The sequence below is a fragment of the Mus caroli genome, unplaced genomic scaffold (genome assembly GCF_978045245.1).
Source record: "Mus caroli unplaced genomic scaffold, Mus_caroli_1 scaffold_5, whole genome shotgun sequence".
NCBI classification, from domain to species: Eukaryota; Metazoa; Chordata; class Mammalia; order Rodentia; family Muridae; genus Mus; species Mus caroli.
In genome coordinates, this window is record NW_028227260.1 from 127,634,577 (window position 1) to 127,656,081 (window position 21,505).

At 42.5% G+C, this 21,505-nt stretch overlaps 1 protein-coding gene across 4 annotated transcripts in view; it reads left to right on the forward strand.

Moving 5' to 3' along the window:
- Window positions 1–16,417, forward strand: part of Ocrl (OCRL inositol polyphosphate-5-phosphatase) — a 54,228-nt gene extending 37,811 nt beyond the window's left edge. For 3 of the 4 annotated variants that reach the window (XM_029473237.2, XM_029473238.2, XM_085838192.1), the window contains 6 exons: window positions 7,016–7,039; window positions 11,140–11,256; window positions 12,064–12,148; window positions 12,650–12,777; window positions 13,735–13,846; window positions 14,054–16,417. In XM_029473237.2, the coding sequence (XP_029329097.1) occupies window positions 7,016–7,039; window positions 11,140–11,256; window positions 12,064–12,148; window positions 12,650–12,777; window positions 13,735–13,846; window positions 14,054–14,178 (591 nt within the window). In that variant the 3' untranslated portion in view covers window positions 14,179–16,417. The remainder of the gene's footprint in view (window positions 1–7,015; window positions 7,040–11,139; window positions 11,257–12,063; window positions 12,149–12,649; window positions 12,778–13,734; window positions 13,847–14,053) is intronic. The other variant, XM_029473239.2, reaches the window with a different exon arrangement.
- Window positions 16,418–21,505: the final 5,088 nt, after the last annotated feature.

The following is a 21,505-nucleotide window of genomic DNA, read 5'->3' on the forward strand; positions in this document are numbered from 1 at the left end:
GCAGAGGCTGTTATGGATGCTTACAGAGCTTACGTCATAGTCCCTAGGGGTGCTTAATGCAAGTAGAGGTTCTCCTCTGCCCCATTCACCACTGGTAATAGAATCTTAAGACATGGAACCTATGAGTCGGCATTTTTTACCCCTTTGGTAACCCTGGCTGGACTTGAATTTCCTCTTGTACTGAGAATTAATTTAAACTTCTGATCTTCCTGCCTCCACCTCCCCAGTGTAGGATCACAGGTATAGTCCACCATATCTGGTTTATGGAGTATTGGGGACTAAATCTAGGGCTACTTGCATGTGAGGCAGGGCCTCGACCAACTGAGCTATAAATTCAGTCTATAGATGGGTATAACATGTACTGATGCTTCTTCACTTAATGTGTGTGACTCAAGAAAGAGAAAAAAGAATTATATCCACCCCCTTTCACAAGCCAAGCTACTATATAATGTCTCTATTCTTATGTGGGAAAAGCATATTATTTTCAGTTAAAAAAAAAGATTGAATAGCAAGCCATCCTATTAAAATTTTTTCTGCTAAATGAAACTATTGTTAGATTTGTGTACAGATTGGCACTTAGCTTTTTTTTCCTCCAGATATAATGAAGGGAAGAGCCAAGGGTTACCATTTGTATATAAAATCACAATGGTGCTCAGGCCTGGGAATAGCCAGTGTTTGTATGGTCCATCAGGAAGGGTTAGAGCTGCAGCAGCCTGCTGGCTTGTCTGAATGTAATCTGTGCGGTTGCCATGGAATCCTTGCACCTGTGACTCAGAGAGCAAATTCCAGCGCTGGAATGTCATTTGTTTCCATAGAGCTCTCATGATAGAAGGTTTTACCTGTGTTTGAAAGAAAGCCCTTTTCTGCAGAAATTCATATCCTGTCAGTCTGCTATTTCTTGAAATTGTTTTTCTTCTACCACCAATTTTTTTATGGAAAACAATTATACAATAGCAGCGTCTGATCATGCTTCCCCTCCCCCAGCTCCTCCGGAATCCTTTCCACCCCACCCAGTCACCTAACTCCACACCCTTTCTTTCTCTCTATCTTTAGAAAACAAACAAGTAGGCAGACAATTTTTTAAAGAATTTTTTAGAATATTTTAAAGAGAAAAAAAACAAGAAATACACAGAAACAAAAGCCATAAACACAGAGATATCATAATATGCAGGTAAAAGACCAGTAGCACAAAAAAAATTGCTCAAAGCAGTATGAAACAAAAGGCTTATTTTTATCAAAGTCAGCAGCAGCATTATAGTGCCCTGGCCATAATTTTCCCATGTTCTGGGAATGACTGGGAGGCTCAACCAGCTTTAAAAGCTCTTACTATCTATTAAATATATTATCAGGCAATTCAATCACATTTCCCCATAAATAGAAAGTATATAAAACTATTAGAGGAATCTTGGCTCTGTATAGAGCCATCTTCCCTCTTCTAAGACATAATTGACTCAAGGTTCAAGAAATAGAACCTTGGTTATGTATAATTACAGAATGGCTTTTTTTGTTTTGTTTTGTTTTTGTTTTTTTCGAGACAGGGTTTCTCTGTATAGTCCTGGCTGTCCTGGAACTCACTCTGTAGACCAGGCTGGCCTTGAACTCAGAAATTCGCCTGCCTCTGCCTCCCAAATGCTGGGATTAAAGGTGTGCGCCACCACATCCGGCTGGCTTTTTTTTTATTATTATTAAATTATGTATTCATGATCATTTGCTCATTTTGAAAGTTTGTATTTTGGAGGCCTTAGGATTCTCATTCTTACCCCGGCTTATTGCATTTCAGTATTATTAAGTTACTGAATCTCATCAATGAGAAAATTAGCCATATTGTTAAGAGGCAGTAAACAGGAATCTAAAATAGTCACACCCCTTTTCTGAACACCTTTCCTCTTGCTTCAAGTCCAGAATACTTCTTTAGGTCTTATGGTTTTTCCAGGACTTGACAGGATATTTCAAAGCCCATGAGACAATGTTCTAATACTAGTACATGCCCTCTATTGTATTCTGTGTTATAAATTCATGGTGGAGCCGGAAGTGGGTTCAGGACATGTGCTCTGTCTCCCTGTACTGTTTCAGAATGACTCCAATGTTCCACTTACTTCCTACAGAACTATCAAATTCAAAATGAGATCATTGACTTGAATCTTTTTGTTCTTCCAACCATTCTTAATAAGAAAGATCCTACAACGCCTAGGATAGTAGGAATTAGCTTAAGAGGGAATGGATGAGAATTACTTGCTGTTGTGACTTTTTTTGGGGGTGGGGGTGGGGGTTCAAGACAGGGTTTCTCTGTATAGCCCTGGCTGTCCTGGAATTCACTCTGTAGACCACGCTGGCCTCGAACTCAGAAATCCGCCTGCCTCTGCCTCCCAAGTGCTGGGATTACAGGCGTGCGCCACCACTGCCCAGCTTGTTGTGACTATTTTTATTCTTTATCAGAACAAAGATCTATTTTTCTGATTAACTAACATGTTAACTAGAGAATAATCATCAATATGTATTACATACTGGATATAAAGTAGTGTGGAGATGATGAGAGTTTCTGCAATTTAGTGGCCATGAAGGTATCCTTGCATGCACAGTCTAGCTAAATCCTAAATCATGGTTAAAAGAAAGTTTCATTCAAGATCATTTGGCTAATGTTCACTATATTTGGGAAATGACTTAAACTGAATGCTGTAGAGATTATAATTTGTATTCATAATAGTTGCCTTTTTGTAGGTTCTGTAGGATAGAGGCAGGCAATGGTCTGGAGATCAAGAGATGCACTTATGCTTGAGCCAGAGATTACCTAGAACATTCAGGAGACTTTGAGGATGAATACAAAGTTGTAAATTGGCATATTAGAAGGAACCTTCTGATGTTGCACATAGGATGAGCTAATAGAAAAAGAGACCAGGCTTGAAGTGCCAGAACTGGTTAAGGATTTTGGCTGCAAGTACAAACATGAAAAAAGAGGAAAGCTGGGTGGAGAACATGCCAATGAGGAGAGGATAGATATAAAGTCTGCTATAAGAACGATAAGAACGTGGTGACTCATCTGATACCAGTGATTGTCTCTCCCTGTTTATCTTACTGATCTAATGACGCCTTTCTTATCCTCTTGCAGGTATGATTTGTTCCTTCTCTATATTTCATATGAACTATTTCTTCTGGGAGCTTTGCTTTCCATTTAGTTATTCTTAAATGTGAACCTTCTGGAGGAGCTTGGTGGCACACACTTTTTATCCAGCTTCTTGAAAGATGAAAGGCAGGAGGATCCCAAGATCAAGGCTAGCTAGGGAAATTTGACAAGCTTTGTCTACTCTAAAAAGTGGGCAGAGGAGCTGGGGGTGCAGCTCAGTGGTAGAACACTTTCCCCACATACCCCAGGCCCTGGGTTGAATCCTCAGCACTATCAACTGAATCTTCTACTTACAGAGAACTCTTTTATATTGTTTTATCTACATTCACTACTGGGAACATTCTTCTTAGAGTAACTATTAGGCTAAGGAATGATTTGCAATATGCTTCTTAGGTGTCATGTCACTCCACGGAAGAAGTAACCTTTTTTGTGGAGGTTAACTGACTTTTCTACTTCTAATTCAATCTAGCACTGGACTAAGTGTAATTTACATTGGTTTTCTTTATGCCTACATCCAGAGAAGTAAGATCACTGTATTATTTTTCCTTTTTACACTTTGAAATGTGTGTGATGTACATGTATACTTGTGTGTGCGTGCATAGGCATGCATGCGTGTGAAGCCCTGTTCGTTGATGTTGAGAATCATTTTCCATTTGTCGCCCACCTTATATATTGGGGAAGTTTCTCCGATAAACCTAGATCTCCGTGATATGGCTAGTCTTCCTACACAGCTTACTCTAAGGATCTCTTAGCCCCCCAAGGCTAGAAGTACAGGCGGCCTACCACATCCACTCACATTTTCTTGGGTTCTAGGGATCCAGAGTCCATCACACTTGTGTGGCACGTGAATGAACCATGGAACCGTCATCACAGCCACAAAGAAAGAAACTCTGCATGTCCGTTTGCTGCCTCTCCACTAGCATCTTAGCAGTCCTTGGGATTCCTCTTTAAGAGTTTCTTCTTTTCCATTCCTCAGGTTTGTGGCATTGGGGGTGGAACTCAGCGCCTCATTCATGCCAGATAAGCATTCTATTAATAAAAGATACTGTCTGTCCACTAAGTTAAAATATATATTGTGTGTTGGTCAGACCAACTCTTGGGAGTTGCTTCTCTCCATCCACCTTGTGGGCTCTAGGGATTGAAGTAGGTCTGCATGCATATACCTCTGTCAAGTGAGCCAGCTTCCAGGCCCCATAGTAGTACATAAATTATTCCATTGACTGATTTAGCTTGTGCTTGCACAGCCAGGCTCACTTATAGAAGTCAGAGGACAGTATTGTGGGGTTGATTCTTTAATTCCACTATGTTAGTTCCAGAAATTTACCTTGCGTCATCAAGCTTGGAAGCAAACAGCTCAGCTGTTTCATGGACCACCATCTTAGTTTTAAGGTGTTTCTTTTCGCCTGCTTGGCTTATGTTGATATCCATTTCATGGTTCCCTCTGTTTCTGCACTTCATTTTCTCCCACTTAGATCTGCCAGATTAAACATTCTGTAATACTGCTGGGGAGGGGGGAGGCTGGATTTTGTCCTTGCTCCCCAATGCCTGCTGCAGACAACGCAGACATATTAAGTTGTCACTCGGTGTGACATTGTGTTTCTCACTGTTCTTTCAACATTCTCTAGTTAGTTCTGCTTCCCACAACAAGGTGAGTCCGTGCTTCTTATTCACCTTATCGTTTAACATTCCTGTGCATTTGTTTCATTCTGCCTCTCCCACCTTTCCTTAGAGCGTGGGTCTTGCTATTTTTTCTAGACTGGCCCTGACCTCAGCATTCATGAGAACTTTCTGAGTAACTCCATAGCGGGCCTATACCACTGCTCCTGGCTTATTTCCACAATCCTGTCCCCAAAATCCTGCAGCTTAAGGGCTTACATGTGGTTCAGTAGTAAACCATTTGCCCAGCATGCATATAGCTCTGGGTCCTAATGCCAGCTTTAAAAAAATCCTGTGTTGTTTTTAAGGACTAGTAGCCAAGTAGTGGGGCCGTTTACATATGAATTATAAGAATATCAGGTTGTAAATGCTAAGACTAAGGAGGACTCGGACTCAGTTGGAAACCAGGGTTAGGGACCAAGCGCATCTTTCTCCTTTATTTGTTCTTAACTGTCCCTGCCCTCCTCAGCAGGTGCCAGTCCATGCTCACCACTCAAAGGAAACTTCTTTCAGGGCCTAGACTGACACAATAGCACCCCAACTCCCTGCTTTGTTTTGCTTGTTATATCATGGGCACGTACTCATCAGAGGACAAAGGCAGAGTCTATCAAATTTATTAACAAGTATTTCTAAATTTAATAAAATGTTATAGCACAGGCTTTTGTTAAATTAGATTGTTGGCACTCAGAACTAACTTTACATTTAGAAGTATCATAAGGATAGAACGATGCATACCTAGGATTCTGACATCTTCATTCCCCATGGTATTTAAATGTAGGTAAACTCAGAAAATCAGGTTTAATTCATGATATATCTAACAATACTAAAAGCCCTAATTGCCATGTGTAAGAACAGCTTGGGACAATAGGTTCAGAATAGTCCCTTGGAATGTCAGGGAATACACATTCACTCCCAGTCCAGGCACTCTTGCATCTCTGACAGGGAGACTTGGATTTCTCCTTAGACCTACCAGGCCTGAGATGTGATTTCTACTTGATTTCTCAGTGCTCTGTAATGGGATCAGGAAGAACCCAGTTGAGAGTCTCTGGGGCAGAGACTCCTCCTGGCTTTAGATGGCTTCACTGTCGATACGAGGAACATGTTTTACCTGTTTCAGAGATGAAGAGACTGGGATGGTACAAAATTGGGTAAATTGCCTGGGCTTTCATACAAGGCAGAAGGAAGACTTATACGCAGGCATCAATACCTATACTCTGCATAAACCATGCTGCCTTGTGAATAACATGTCTCAGCTTTCCCCTGCCTATCTTGTAAGCACCGATGTTGTCCTCTCAGAGTTGTAGTCAGACCTGGGTTCCAATCCTGATTCTGTCACTTATTACCTATGCATAAACTTGGGCAAATAATTTAACCTCTCTAAGCCTCAGTTTCTTCATCTGTAAAATGGAAATAATGCTTCACATTGATGTGCAGATAAAGTGGCATTGTGTATACACCCTTTGCACGTGGTAGAAATTCCTCTGGTGATGGTGATCATGGCTGCTGCTCTCTCTCTCTTAACTGGGTTGTAATGAGTGCAAAAATAGCAAGGACAATGAAACTATTGCCCCTGCTTCTCCTTTGTCTTTCATATCCACCAGGAAATTAGAGGAACTGATGGAACCCTGATCCACAAAGCTCTGAGATCAAATCCATTTACATTTCAGTCAGTCTTCAAATCTGGGGAGTCTAGTCACTTTTGAGGAGGTGGGTGGGTACAAGGTGAGAGAAAAAGCTCAAAGAGGCTCTTGGAGACTCGGGAGGCTAGCTGGGATGAGAATAGTGAGAGCAAGGAGTATATGGGAGTAAAAGTAGAACTAGGCAAGAAGTATACCCCACTTCTGAGTCTCCACTCTCAGACCCACAGCTGAGTTCTTCCACGGAAGCAATATTAGGACGAGGTAAGAGCTGCATCTGACAGTAGATGAGCAGGGACATGCAGCACCAGGCTTGGCTGGGGCCTGAGGCAGCTTCCAGAGGACACTGCCTATAGTCAAGGCCTAGAGAAGGATGACTCCTTAGTGATGATCTCAGGGAACTATTAAGTGCACTAGGTGTGACCAAGAACTTTGCATGTGGGAAATGGGTTTCATTTTCAGTGTACATCCTTTGAAGGACTCGGGGCTGTTCAGAGCCTATGTGTCTAGCAAGCATGCAAGACTGAGCTGTTTCTAATACTGTGAATTAACTCTGATCATTGTTTGTCTGCCAATGACTTTTCTCCTGCTCTGCTCTCAGGAAGAAGACAGCTACCTAGAAAAGGTAATTCAATCCATTGGTGGTAATGAAGGTTTCCTTGTGCTTGATTAACACTTAACTGTGGTCCCTGGAAATTGTCCCTAAGCATTCTCATATCAGAGGCCTCTGACTCGGTGAGAATGTCCTAATAACCTCTGATGTCCTGCAAGGTATCTTGAAGTATGCTCAAGATATAGGAACAACATCGACACATCTGAGAAGTTATTGATACTCTGTATGTAAAAGAAATAAAACTGAAGGGTACATTTTCTTTTTCTCTTTGAGCCAGGATCTCATGTACTATAGGCTAGCCTCACTAGGTAGCAAAGAGTGACCTTACTTTTTTCATCCTCCTGTCTCTGCCTCCCCAGTGCTGAGATTACAGCACCCCAGGTTTTACTCAGTCCTGGGAATCAAACTTGGTCCTTGTGATAGATGATAGATAAGCATTCTTACAACAATCCCTAGCTACTAGTATGTGTGCATGCATGTTTGCATGCTTTTGCACACTAAATTATGCTGCAAGGGATGAAACACAGGGCCTTACACATGCTACACAAACACACTACCACACTACCTTACACATGCTAGACAAACACACTACCCACACCACTTTGTATTTTTTAATTTGCAGACAAGTGCTGCACTATGAAACTACATCTCTAGCCCAGATTTGTCTTGATAAATCTTATCTGAAAACTCATGAGTTGGTAGTAAAACCAAAAAAAAATATTTTTTGTTATTCCTGTTACATTAAAAGTAATTTGGAGCTCCTAGTGTCCATGAATTCATGGTGCCACTTGCATGTTCAGGTTCCACTGGATCTGGATATTATCACCACCTCTCCCACAAGAATGGCAGGGTTTGTGCGCCCTCTTTTCTCAAATAAAATGATTTAACTAAAACAAAACAAAACAAAACAAAAAACAGTGATTTGGAAGCTGGGAAGATGGCCCAGGCAATAAAATACTTGCCCATGTAACCATGAGGGCCTAAGTTCCGATTTCCAACAGTAGTGTAAACAAAAAAGCCAGGTGCAATAACACACATCTGTAATCCCAGTGCTGAAGAACAGGCCCTGGTACTCCCTGGCCAGCCAGTCTAACAGAATCGGTTACTTCCATGTTCAATAAGAAAGCCTGTCTCAAAAAAAAAAAAAAAAAAGAAAAAAAAGAAGGAAGGAAGGAAGGAAGGAAGGAAGGAAGGAAGGAAGGAAGGAAGGAAGGGGGAGAGAGAGAGAAAAGAAAGAAAGGAAGAAAGAAAGAGAGAGAGAGAGAGAGAGAGAGAGAGAGAGAGAGAGAAAGGAAGGAAGGAAGAAAGAAAGAAAGAAAGAAAGAAAGAAAGAAAGAAAGAAAGAAAGAAAGAAAGAAAGAAAGAAAGAGGAAAGAAAAGGAGTTGGAGACAGATGAAGGGAGACACATGGCATCAACCCCTAGCCAGCATGCACACATATATACATACATACACATGGACCACACACACAACAAAGAAGTGATTTTGGGGTCCTTGATAATAGTGGCTAATTACCCCAAGAATGCCCAGATACGGTCAAGAAATAGAGCAAAGAGTAGAATTGTGGAACTAAATAAAATCATTAATCATCTAATCTAGCTGTCTGTTTTTTAACAGCAAAAGATATTTTCTATGTTCTAACAGACAAGGCTCAAAGCCCAGAAAGGTAGAAAATGCTATAAAAAGTCCCACTGCTCCTGAGCACCAGAATGTAAGGGGTGGGTACTGTTTCCTGACTGTCCAGTGCTATGGCCCTTCTGTAGTACCTCATGACATTTTTCCCCCCTCAACGGAAGAGGCCAGGTTCCCCTCAGGGTTGCCAAATGCAGAGGAAGGAGCTGGACAGACATTCCACAGCACTTTCATATTGTTTGAGGGGCCTCTCCATTGGGTGGAGTTGAATACACTTTGAAAGTGAAGCTGCAGCCGGGCAGTACTACAGAGTGAGTTCCAGGACAGCCAGGGCTACACAGAGAAACCCTGTCTTGAAAAAGAAAAAAAGAAAGAAAGAAAGAAAGAAAGAAAGAAAGAAAGAAAGAAAGAAAGAAAGAAAGAAAGAAAGAAAGAAAGAAAGAAAGAAAGGAAGAAAGGAAGGAAAAGAAAAAAGAGACAGAGATAGATAGATAGATAGATAGATAGATAGATAGATAGATAGATAGATAGATGCAGCTGCTTTAACCATTAGCATTAAGATTACAAAGTGAAGGCTTATAAGGCAGAGTGTCCTGTTGAAAAAAGGCAGAGAGGGTCTTGGTTACCCTTTGAACATTAGGAGTTCACAATAATGTGCACAACATTTTTTGTAAAGATTCTTTCTCCATTTTCTTATTGTTTCTTTCTCTAGACTTCAGAGCCACAAGTGTGACATTTCTGATCATCACACATGAATTTGGAAGTGGATAATAGATGCTGTATATAACCTACTGACATTTTATTAACCTTTTAAACTACTAAGGCTTAAGACATCTTTGCTTCTTAGCTCTTTTCTGTTAAGGGCACTCCATGTTCTGTCTATTCAGCTTAAACAGTGCCTTGTGTTGTCTAAATGACTTAGTACAGGAAAAACCTTCAGTTGGATGTCAGATTTTTTGAAAGTATGAGTCAATGATGAATAATGTATATATGGTGAGTCTGGAGGAATCTGTACATGTTTTCTGTTTGGTCAAGCAAGTTAGTAGAATGCATTATGAAGTGTTTGGGCTCAGATCAGGGGGATGCCTTCAGGTAATACATATAGCCAGAATGAAACCAGTGGGTGAGACAGCAATAGAGGTTACAGCAACTATACAGAATATGAATATCAAGACATCGCATCCCAGAGAAAGAAAGCAAGGAACTGTGAAAAGAGATATGTAGAGAGATTTAAAATGGCAAAGAATGATCACTACCCCCTTCTCTTTATTCCCTGAGAAGAGCGCAGCAGCTTAGACGGTGCATCAGTGCTTATTAAAGAATACCGTGTTAGGAAGATCCCTGGGTGCCGCTGGAGTATGTGTGGTCTCTGTGAGCATAGTGATACAGGCTTTATTTTTTCTCCCTTAAAGCTACGTGGCTGGAGGTTATAGATAGAACAATGTCAGGCAAGAATTTCTGAAAGTTAACAATATATAATGTATAACTTAGAGGTGGCAAATGGAAGAGGATGCTAAAAATTGAGCGTGGCTTTCTCCACTGGGGTTCTTCCGAAGGCTGCCTTCAGATGCCCTGTAGCCTATTTTAGATGTGTGGGGTTTGTTTGGTTTCTTTTTTCATATTCTTTACATTTGAAACTATAAACCTAAGGTAAATTAACATATTTCTCTTTGAGTGTTGGGAGATAATTGAGTTTATTTTACACTTTGAATTTAGTTATTTGTCTGGTATGTGTCACTTCTGGATTTTTGTCTTATATTCTTTCAGAAGACTCGTAACAATAGAAAGGTATGTAAGACAAATAATAGCCCCTAAAAGTCTTTGCTGAGCTATTAATATAAACAATAAGTTCTAAAAGCAGACCCTTGAGTATTTATGGTATTCTAGTTCTTTGGTTGCTACATTCCATGTTATTACTTTTAGATCTTGGGGCTTATGATTAGAAACTTGAATCAAGCCTAAAGTATCCATATATATGCATCTAATGTGCAGAGTTGTCTTTAATTCCTGAAAGCCAACGCAATTCAGTTAAAGAAGCAATGAGAAATCCCAGTAGTCCTTGTGATGAGACCTGAAGGAAGAATTAGTATAGAATAAACTGAAACCTAAGTGTAAATACAGTCCCTCAGGGTACTCTATTAGCAATTGTGACATCATGGTCCAGCTACTGGTCATGCATAGACTGTACTATGACTGTATTAGATTCTCACTTCAGAATATGGAATGCATCCAGAGGATGCACACCCTAAGCACAGATGAAATGCTTACTAATTGAATAAAGCATTTTGGGAAGGAGACTGTTTTAACTACTGCAATAATTACTGAGTGCCTTCTAAGCATGCATGTCTCCTATGAGGGAAAAAAAAAAAGGCAAAAGCTTAAGAGAAAAAGATCACATTGTATCCACTCGAGAAGATTTTGAAGGAGATTTAATGCTTTATTCTGAGGCCCTTTGATTCTAATCCCTTTTCATCCGTTAGGAGAAATCCCTTCTGCAGATGGTTCCCTTGGATGAAGGTACCAGTGAGCGACCCCTCCAAGTCCCCAAAGAGATCTGGCTTCTAGTAGATCACTTGTTCAAATATGCATGTCACCAGGTAAGTGAGAGAAACCCTTCCCTGCAACTGCAGCATGTATATGAATCATATAGGAAATTAAGCTGCATATCCACATAGTGTGTTTAACCATGCCAGGAAGCCTCCATGTGGCTATAATGTCAGAGCACTAAAGCATACAAGCTAAGCTAACCCTGAGTCTGAGGGCAGAGGCAGGACCAGAACTGAGAATGCCCATGCCTTGCTTATACGATTTTCTCTGGACTACTGAGTACTCTGTCTATTGTGACTTCAAGCCCATTTCTTTAACAGAACACTGGGTTTTCTTTTAAACCCTATACTAAAACCCTAGCTACTCCCAACTCATTCCCCTTTTTAAAAATAGAACTTTCTTTGACCAAATTGAAGGGTGATGTTCTCAGATCTACTAAGAGCAATATAAGTCGGAAACCAAGTTGTATCATGAATGTGCCATTCACACTTTTCCCTTCATCCAATTCTGTCCACATTTGTCAATGGCTGCACTTGTGCAGGGTACACTGTGTTTCCTAGAGGCTCTGTGGTGCACTACTGGGCTTCCTAATCTGGCCATCTAGTCCCTTGCCTTATCAAGTAGAGACTGAAATGTCATTTTTCTGACAGGTCATTTTCTTGCTTGAAATAACATTTCACATGGATTATAGAAATGCTAAAGGAAAGCAATATTATGACCAAACTTCCTTCCCTAACTGTTAATACATGCGCCACCCTTCACTTTTTGTCCTGTTGCTCTCCCAGTTTCTGGGCCAGCTCAGAACTTGAGGGGCTGGCTGTCTTGCCTTGTTCCCTTCATTCATACTTCTTTGGTAGGAGGACTTGTTCCAAACCCCTGGAATGCAGGAGGAGTTACAGCAGATCATTGATTGCCTGGATACCAACATTCCTGAGACAATTCGTATCCTTTCTGCCCAAGGCTTGAGAATATGGACAGATACTTGGGCAAAGTTTTTTCTGTGTCGAAACAGACTAAGAGAAATCAAGGGGAACCTAACAACAACTTCTAATGAGCATTGCACATCTGAGCCCTAGCACCAGGAGTGTTCTTCTGCCAGTTGGTCGTTCCTGCTAACCTTCCCAGCCATGTGCTTTCAGAGGGCAGGAAGAAGAATGAGAGGAAACACTGGCAGCTAGTTTATAACCCATCCAGTGGACCCTGTCATGGTGCAGGCTATGTTCTCCAAGTCTCTAGTTATAGTGAAACCTCCCAAGGGACTGGGAAATTCTGTACCAACTCAGCTGTAGAGCACCTGGACAATTATAAAACCACAGTCAGGGATAGTGTGTGCAGAAAGAGAAGAGAAAAACCATCCCTGTAGAGGCTTGAGGAAGGGAGCCAGACAGGTCTCTGTGTGGCTTTTTTTCTGGGTTCCTCTTCCTTTAACTCAAGGTAATTCAGCTGGCAATAACCATTCTGTGGCTGAAGCACTGCTCATTTTCCTGGAAGCTCTGCCAGAGCCAGTCATCTGTTATGAGCTGTATCAGCGATGTCTTGACTCTGCTCATGATCCTCGGATCTGCAAACAGGTGAGTTTTGGTGCTCTGAGATATGCTCAGTGCAGGTTCTCCCATAGAGAAACGGTCAGTTTTACAAAACTCTATGATAGAATGAGACTGGGTCGGTTATTTATGATAGGACACCATAGTTAAAAATTAAGATCCTTGAGGGATCCAGTGAGATGGTTCAATGGGTAAAGGTACTTGCCACTAAGCCTGTTGACCTAAGTTTGATCCCGAGAACACAAGTGATGGAAGAAAAAAATCAACTCCTACTAGTTGTTCTCTGATCTCCACATGGGCCCTCCCCAGCCCCCCCCACACACACACACACTAAATAAGTAAAGTTGAATTTAGGTAGTATTATTTTTATTATATTCAAATATTTTCTAGTTTGCCTATTTCTGTTAACAGAAAAACATAGTGAGGTAGATACTGCTCACCCTGGAGTGAGATTACAAAATGAATTGTAAGTGCAGTTCTAGTTGTCATTACCTGAAAGGGTAGATGACAGTTGGGAGCCACCGCCACCTCCTCCTTCTCCTCCTCCTTCTCTCCTTCTTGATGTATTTTGGATCTTGCAAAGATTGTGGTCCACAATGGCTGAGCCTAGCAATGAATCACATCAGTGAGTGTTGGTAGGAGGTACCCATCATCGCCAAGTGGCATTGTAGAGAAAAACAAGTTGACTGATGCCTTTGCTGTGAGGGAAAAAGGAAAAATAACAGATGGACACTTTCCTTCTGCTGAGGCACTGTGTGAACGTGACTCTGTGCTGACTACATGGCCTGGTCATGAAGAGAAACCAAGCCATACTTACTCCAGAGTCATAATCTGGCACGTAAAATACTGCTTATGGTAATAGAGGGTAGTGACAGACAAATGGGGCCTCCAACAGTTGGGTTACAAATTATTCTTATGGCAGCTTTGGAGTCTCATTCCCTATGAGCCATTTAACCTTATTACACACTCGTCTCTAAAAAACAGGTCATTTCCCAGCTTCCAAGGTGCCATAGAAATGTTTTCCGCTACTTAATGGCATTCCTTCGTGAACTCTTAAAATTCTCTGACTACAACAATATCAGCACCAACATGATCGGTAAGGGGGCTTCATGAGAGAGTCTGTGCGGAGTGCTTGTTGGACAGAATCTGGATGCATTGTGCATAATGTGTACCGTATTTGATTTTTGGGAACATGGCAGTCCCTTCCCTCCTGCTGTTCTTGTTCCCTGCACCCCAAACCTTGAGGTTTTGCTTAGGTCATGTCTGACAGTGGGCTTCCCCTTTTCTTTCTCCCACCCTCTAGCTACCCTGTTCAGTAGCCTTCTCCTAAGGCCTCCACCAAACCTCATGACAAGACAGACTCCAAATGACCGCCAGCGTGCCATCCAGTTCCTCTTGGTCTTCCTGCTTGGGAACGAGGAAGACTAAGTCTTTTCCTATCTGAGATTCTAGAGGAGGAAGACCTTGGGCTCCGACTACTTCAAAACGATCTGAAAAGTTATCACACAAAAAGGGTCTACTGTAGGATCTTACATTCTGTTAGTAGTAAAAAGGGAAGACTTTTCCTAATCCTTCCTTACCATATCCTACACAGCAAAATCCTTTTAGACATATATTGCCAAGCCAAAGTTACCATATTTCGGTGTTTTTGTGTTTACTCTTTGTAAAGCAAAGAGGTCTGTATTTACACACCTTTACCTAGGGGTATGTTTTCTGCCCTGCTTCCCAGTCCTCATGATTATCTTTAATACCCTAGGCCTGGATTGAGAGGCCTTCCTGTTCTAAGCCTGCAAGCACTACTTGCTATAGCTCAGACTTGTCTGCAGTTCTTTGTACGATGCACTTTGGACCCACCCTCTCCTCATGTCACTACTTTGCACACTTCCTCCATGCTCTCACTTTGAAGGAAGCCTGGATGAGGCTAGTGACTCTGTGGGTGTCCTGAACAGTGAAGTTCACTGTCTCCGTGTGATTGTTACATGCGTTTGTGCAGTTCTACTACAATGATATCTGTATGTCACTGTAATGTTGGCCTTCGTGGGGAACCACACTTGGTGGAGCCCAATTCCCTTGTCTCAGACCATGGTTAGTTACATAATTTTATGAACTATAGAGATGGCATCCCACTGATGTGAGAAACATCAGAACAGCAAGGAAAGCACTGTGATTATATCAGAATGAAAACATCCCTGCTTCCCACTCCCCGTGCCCGGCTACTATCCACACTTGACATGCGGAGCAATCCTGCATGTCGGTCCCCATCTTCCCCACTAGAAACCCACTTCCAGAGTAATGTTTGCATCACAGTCAAAAGAGAAGTCTGTGCACCTCAAGTGAGGTCCCAGGAGCTTTCCTCACCCTCCAAACCAAGTATTGAGGGTAACCCTCAGAACTGGCCTCTCTCAACAGGGCTCACTCTGAGCTCCACATCTGCCTCCTTCAAGCAAAGACTTAAAGACTGCCCTTGACTCCTTGACACTAGATCAAGTGCTGTGTAAGAGAGACTGGTCCGTGGGACCAGCCATACACATTACCTCTTCCACTTGAAACGACTCTAAGGTTTTCATTTTATTCAAGCTTTGTGGGACAGACAAACTTTTTAAAAATTAATTTGTTGACTGACAAACCAGCTGCCAGCTTCTGGCTGCAAAACTGCCTGGTGAAATTGACTTGCTTGGTTTCATTCACCAAACCAACCCAAGTCGTCTCATTCTTGCCTATTAACATCTGATGTAAGGAGCTTATATAGGCTGTGTGTACAATCTTGGGCACTGATTCCATCAGTAGTATCTTGTACCATCCAAGGAGAGGGCCAGGAAAACATCCACCATCAAATGGTTTTCCAGCTTCCTCATCTCTTCAAAATTGAGTTCTTGGGAGAACAAAAGGTATGTATCCTGCAGTAGTTAAGCCGTTAAATAATTGGGAGTTGGGAAATCGGAATCAAAGTATTGGTGCCAGCTCACTGAAGATCTGATTGGGTCAACAGTTGATTAGTGGAAGACTAGCAGAAGAATTTTGTCTTATCTATTAGGCCAGAAAGTAATCACTGAAGAAGCAGATGGTAGGAACTGGAGCAAGGTGGTCCACAGGGGGGTGCCTCTCCTGTGCCCATTTTATAATACCTTGCCAAGCTTGGGTCTTTAGATGAGCAAGATTATGGTTAGTGGGGGCTCTGTGGAGCATGCACATAGTGCCCTTCCTTCATCAGGCCAAAGCACCAAGTTGCTTCACTGCCTCAGCCTTTTGTCCAGCTCAGCCTGGGATGTATATAGGGTTGAGGGTTTTAGACAATCTCTAGGAAGGGGATACAAAACAGATAAGATGGAAGAAACCTACTTCCCTATCCTGCCTATCCTGTACCTCAACCTCTTAATTCCTAATTCCTTCAAGGTACTATTTCATAGTTGCTCTGAATTAAGGATTTCAGGTTTAACTGGTAGTGAAAGACTGCACCTAGCATCTTCGGGAAGAAATGATTCCAGTCTATTGGCTGATACTACATTAGTCTCCCTTTCTGATTCTTAATCTGTAGTTCTTTGTTATATTTCACAAAAAAAAAAGTCTCAGTCACTACGCAAAGCTGCTAGTGGGGTTCTGTATTTTGTGTCATCTTTTTTATTATAATTTATTGCAATTTTATGAATAAATATATGTTGTGTGAAAATTCATTGTGATCTGACTGAGAACTGAAGAGGGGAGATTTAATATCACTTGGACTCACTTGACATTTTTACAGGCCCCATCCAACCATACCTGTACATGTCACTACTGAGCCTACAGAGAAATACCATTTAAAATTGTTGTGCTGGGGCTGTAGCTCCATTCTAGAGCGCTTACTTAGCATGCACAAAGCCTTGGATATGATCCTCAGCACCAGGAACAAAAACAAGAGTGTTTTCCTGGGCTGATAAGATGATTCCATGGGCAAAGGTACTTGCCATCAAGACTAGTGTCCTGAGTTCAATTCCCAGAAGCCACATGGTAGGAGGGAACCGACTCCAGAAAGTTGTCATCTAACCTACACATGTGTTGTGACATGGCCACATAAATAAAATTGGGACTAGAGCAATGACTCAGCAGTTAGGAGCACTTATTGATTAGTTGTGGTTCTCAGCACCCACATCTGGCAGATCACAACTGCTATAATTCTATGTCCAGGGGAGCCAAGAGCCCACACACATATGGTGCATGTATAAGAAGCCATGTATTTTATGAGACTAATAAAGAAGTCCTGTACTTTCAAGCCAGCAAAATCATTTCAGGCAACAGTGAGTTCATCAAAAGAAATAGGGTGGTGGTGGGGTGGAAAGGGATTTATAATGGAATCTTACTTTGTTGCTGAGGCTGGTCTTGAACTCAATCAATGATCCTGGCCTAGTCTCCCTTGTAACTAGGGCTATAGCCACACACCATCTTGCCTGGTTGAATACTGTTTTTTTATTATTATTATTAAATATTTTCTTAATTTATATTTCAAATGGTATGCCCTTTCCTCAACTCCCCTCCAAAACTCCCTATCCCATCCTCCCTCCCCCTGTTCACCAACCCACCTACTCCCTCCTCCCTGACCTCAAATTCCCCCACACTGGAGCATCAAGCCGTAAAAGGACCAAGAGCCTCTTCTCCCATTGATGCCAGATAAGGCTGTCCTCTGCAACATATGCGGCTGAAGCCATGAGTCCCACCATGTGTTTTCTTTGGTTGGTGGTTTAGTCACTGGGAGCTCTGGGGGTACTGGTTGATTCATATTGTTGTTCCTCCTATGGGGCTGCAAACCCCTTCAGCTCCTTGGGTCCTTTCTCTAGCTCCTCCATTGGGGACCCTGTGCTCAGTCCAAAGGTTGGCTGCGAGCATCTGCATCTGTATTTGTCAGGCTCTGGCAGAGCCTCTCAGGAGACAGCTATATCAGGCTTCTGTCAGCAAGCACTTGTTGGCATCCACAATAGTGTCTAGGTTTGGTGACTGTATATGGGATGGATCCCCAGGTGAGTCAGTCTCTGAATGGCCTTTCCTTCGGTTTTTACTCCACACTTTGAAACTCCTCTGTGATGGTTTCTATATCCTTGGACCAAGGAGTGGCACCATCTGAAGGTGTGGCCTTGTTGGAATAGGTGTGACCTGGTTGGAATGGGTGTGTCACTGTGGGTGTGGGTATAAGATCCTCAGCCTAGTTGCCTGGAAGTCAGTCTTCCACTAGCAGCCTTTGGATGAAGACATAGAACTCTCAGCTCCTCCTGCACCATGCAAGCCTGGATACTGCCATGCTCCCACCTTGATGATAATGGACTGAACCTCTGAACCTGTAAGCCAGCCCCAATTAAATGTTGTTTTTTATAAGACTTGCCTTGGTCATGGTATCTGTTCACAGCAGTAATACCCCATGGGTATTTTGTTCCCCCTCCTAAGAAGGACCAAAGACACCACAGTTTGGTTGTCCTTCTTCTTGAGCTTCATGTGGTCTATGAATTGTATTTGGGTAATCTGAGCTTCTGAGCTAATATCCACTTATCAGCAAGTGCATACCATGTGTGTTCTTTAGTGACTGGGTTACCTCACTCAGAAGATATTTTCTAGTTCCATCCATTTGCCTAAGAATTTCATGAAGTCATTCTGTTTAATAGCTAAGTAGTATGGATACTGGTTCATAATCCAATAAATGCCACAGCAAAGTCACATCCATGATCTTGTCAGCTCCAGAAACATGACAAGTCCTAACATACACATTTCAGAGGAACCCGGTTGCCCCTGCAGTCAGCCTAGGGGGATTAGATCTGACTCCCAAAGAACCTGTTTTTCACATAACCCATTTTAGAGCTTTTGAAAACCAGTCTATTACTTGGGGTGATAACGTACATACATTTACAAATACGTACAGAAGGCTGTGGGATGAGCTCTCTGGCACTTGGAGATGATGCCCCTCAGTTGATCAGGGTACCACTCTTGGCTGGCCCATTTACAGCATGAAGTTGTGGATTCTGACTTCATCACCCTGGAGACTGAAGCCGCTCTGCTGGAGATTGCTTCTTAACCAGGCCTTCTTCCAGTTCCCTCCCACAGTGAACCTGCCAGATGCATGTGCTGACTCAGTGTTGTTAGGAATGGGTTTTTATTCTAGCTCCACCCAAAGGCTTGGCAGAATGTGTTTCCCTTCAAAAGTGATGTTCCCTTCTGTGAATGGAGACTAACACCCAGCAGTTTCTGTGTAGCAGTGGGCAATGTAGCCGATGCTCTTGTGTTAGAGAGGCCCCACTAGAGCATTCTTGATGCAAGGCAAGTTGAACAGGATCTGGATGACTTAATAATCCATAACCACATAGTGTAACTATAAAACCACAGAATATTGTGGAGAGAGCCTTAGTTAATGATGTAATCCATTGTCGTTCAAATAGGGAGTTCAGAGCGGACAATGATTGACCCACCCTGTAGTTCGGTGGGGAGAAAAGGCATAAACTTTATAGTCTAACATGGGTCAATGAACACCCTACAGAACATTAGCCTATGCTTGCCAGGTCCAGCATGACCTTGGAGTGGGGGGTGGGTGTGGTTCCTGCCCCTGGGGATGGAGCCAGCGGGCGTGGGCCTCCTTGAGTAAGGGCTGTGTAGGCCTAAGGCTTGTTTGTATAATACACATATTTTACATTTCTCCTTTAAGGAACTTCCTCCTCATTAATGTTAATGATTCCATGATAACAGAGATAGCAGGAATCAAAGGTGTGGCTAATTTCTCAGCAAAACAGTACTTGATGGGACCTTCAGGATAGCCCTTCAGCCTGCGGAAAAGAACTCTAAAAACATGAGTTCCAAAATATATAATTTCCCAACTATGCAAAAAAATAAGGATGCACTGTGAATTAAATGAGGGGTTTCATGCTTCTCAAGGAACAGAGGCAGCTGCGTTAATGACCCAGCTTATTAGAAAGATACAAAGGCAGGCAGATATTCCTGAGTTCAAGGTCAGCCTGGGAGTCAAGGCCCAGGTGTGGTAGAAACAGTAATTTCAGGACAGGGTCCCACCCAGCTAACTTGTCGCCTGTGTAGTACAGAGGCAGGCAGATCTCTGGATTCTTTAGAATGTTAAAAGAAAATGTGTGCTTGCTGCCTCCTAAGAATTAAGGGGCTGGGGTCAAGGGATGCCAATTCACAGGAGACTAGCAAGAGAGAACTGCTTGGAGAGCTGTCTCAAACAGAAGGGAGACAGAGAGAAAGAGAGAGAAAGCAGATCAAAGAGACAAGGCCAATCAGAGAGAAAGAAAGCAGAACAAGAGAGCAAGCAGGCCTGGAAGCTGTGCTCTCTCCAGCAGAGCACAGGCGGCTGGCTTGCACCCACAATTGGACTTTGAGTAGTTTGTTTTCACGGCTCCCAGACACCCCTTCTCTCAGAACCCTTCTCCAAGATGAGACTGGTCCTTGATGTATGCTCGCTCACCAGTTAACATTTAACCAGAATGCCCTTACCTTGGCTCTGCTATTTAATCCAGTTCCTGCCACTTCTTTATTGTGAGAGACTTTTGACTAGTTAGCCTGTAGTTTTCTTGCCTGTAAAATGAAGTGAGTATAATATTGACTTTATGTAGTGTCGTTTCATGAGTCTCATCACTTCCTTGTTGAAAATGCTAAAGCCTTACCTGGTATGTCTAGAACAATATCCCAACTTTCTCATAGCCTTTGAGGTAGGAAATTGTTAAATGAAAGATACCTTAAGCTGCCAGCAATAGTACGTGGCATGTAGAAGCTGCTATATAGTTTTCCCACTCCCAGCTGTAACTGTACCTAAGGCTTTAGATTTCTTATTGCTAATAACCTTGTCAGATAGGTAAGTATCAGCTGGTGCTCAACCTGTTCGACTCTTATCATCTGACTATAAGACACACCATCATGCCAGCACCTATGCCTCTGTATTTCAGACCTTATCTGTAACTCATTTTCAAATTATTATTATCGTGTGTGTGTGCGTGCGTGTGTGTGTGTGTGTGTGTGTGTGCGCGTGCGTGCGTGTGTGTGTGTGTGTGTGTGTGTGTGTGTGTGTAGCAAGTATGTGGAGGTGCCCACAGGAGTAGAAGCATTGGGTCCCCTAGAGCTGCAGTTACAGGTAGTCCTGAGTTACTTGGTATAGATCCCAAGAATAGAACTCAGATTTTCCTCAAGCAAAACTTGCTTTTAGTTTGTGAGACATCTCTCTTCAGCCAGACCTGCTCAAATTAGAAGAGGAATGAATGGCACACTGATGTGCTACATCTGGCTGCTGCCCAACCTTGGGAGCCACGCTGGCTGTTCTACCCATTTCCTCCCTGCTAGCCCCTTGCTCCTTTTAGGGAGCTTTGCCTTATGCTATGGGCCTGACTTCTAGCCCTCCCTGCTTCATGAGTAAATGTCTCGTTTTGGCCTTGGCTACCTGAACCACCTCTAACTCTTTCCCCACAATGCTACTTTCTCCTCTGTCCTGAGGAAGCCATTCCTACCCTTCTAGCTCCCTTAGTAAAGAAAAGGAGCTTGCCTGCTTCTGGGTCATGCTTTGAAGCTGGGGTTCTGGACTGTTTGTTCAATTCCTCATCTGCAATTTAGGTGAATGGTTCACAGCCCTGGCCTTCATCACAGTCATCTACAGCCATCGTTCTCAAACTGTGGTCCCCAAGGACAGCAGCAGCAACATCTGGAAGCTTCTTTAATGACTGCAGCATGTAAAAGGTACCAGTATCAAGGCCCTACTTAAGATCCTTCGCTTGTTTGTTTGTTTGTTTGTTTGTTTTTCGAG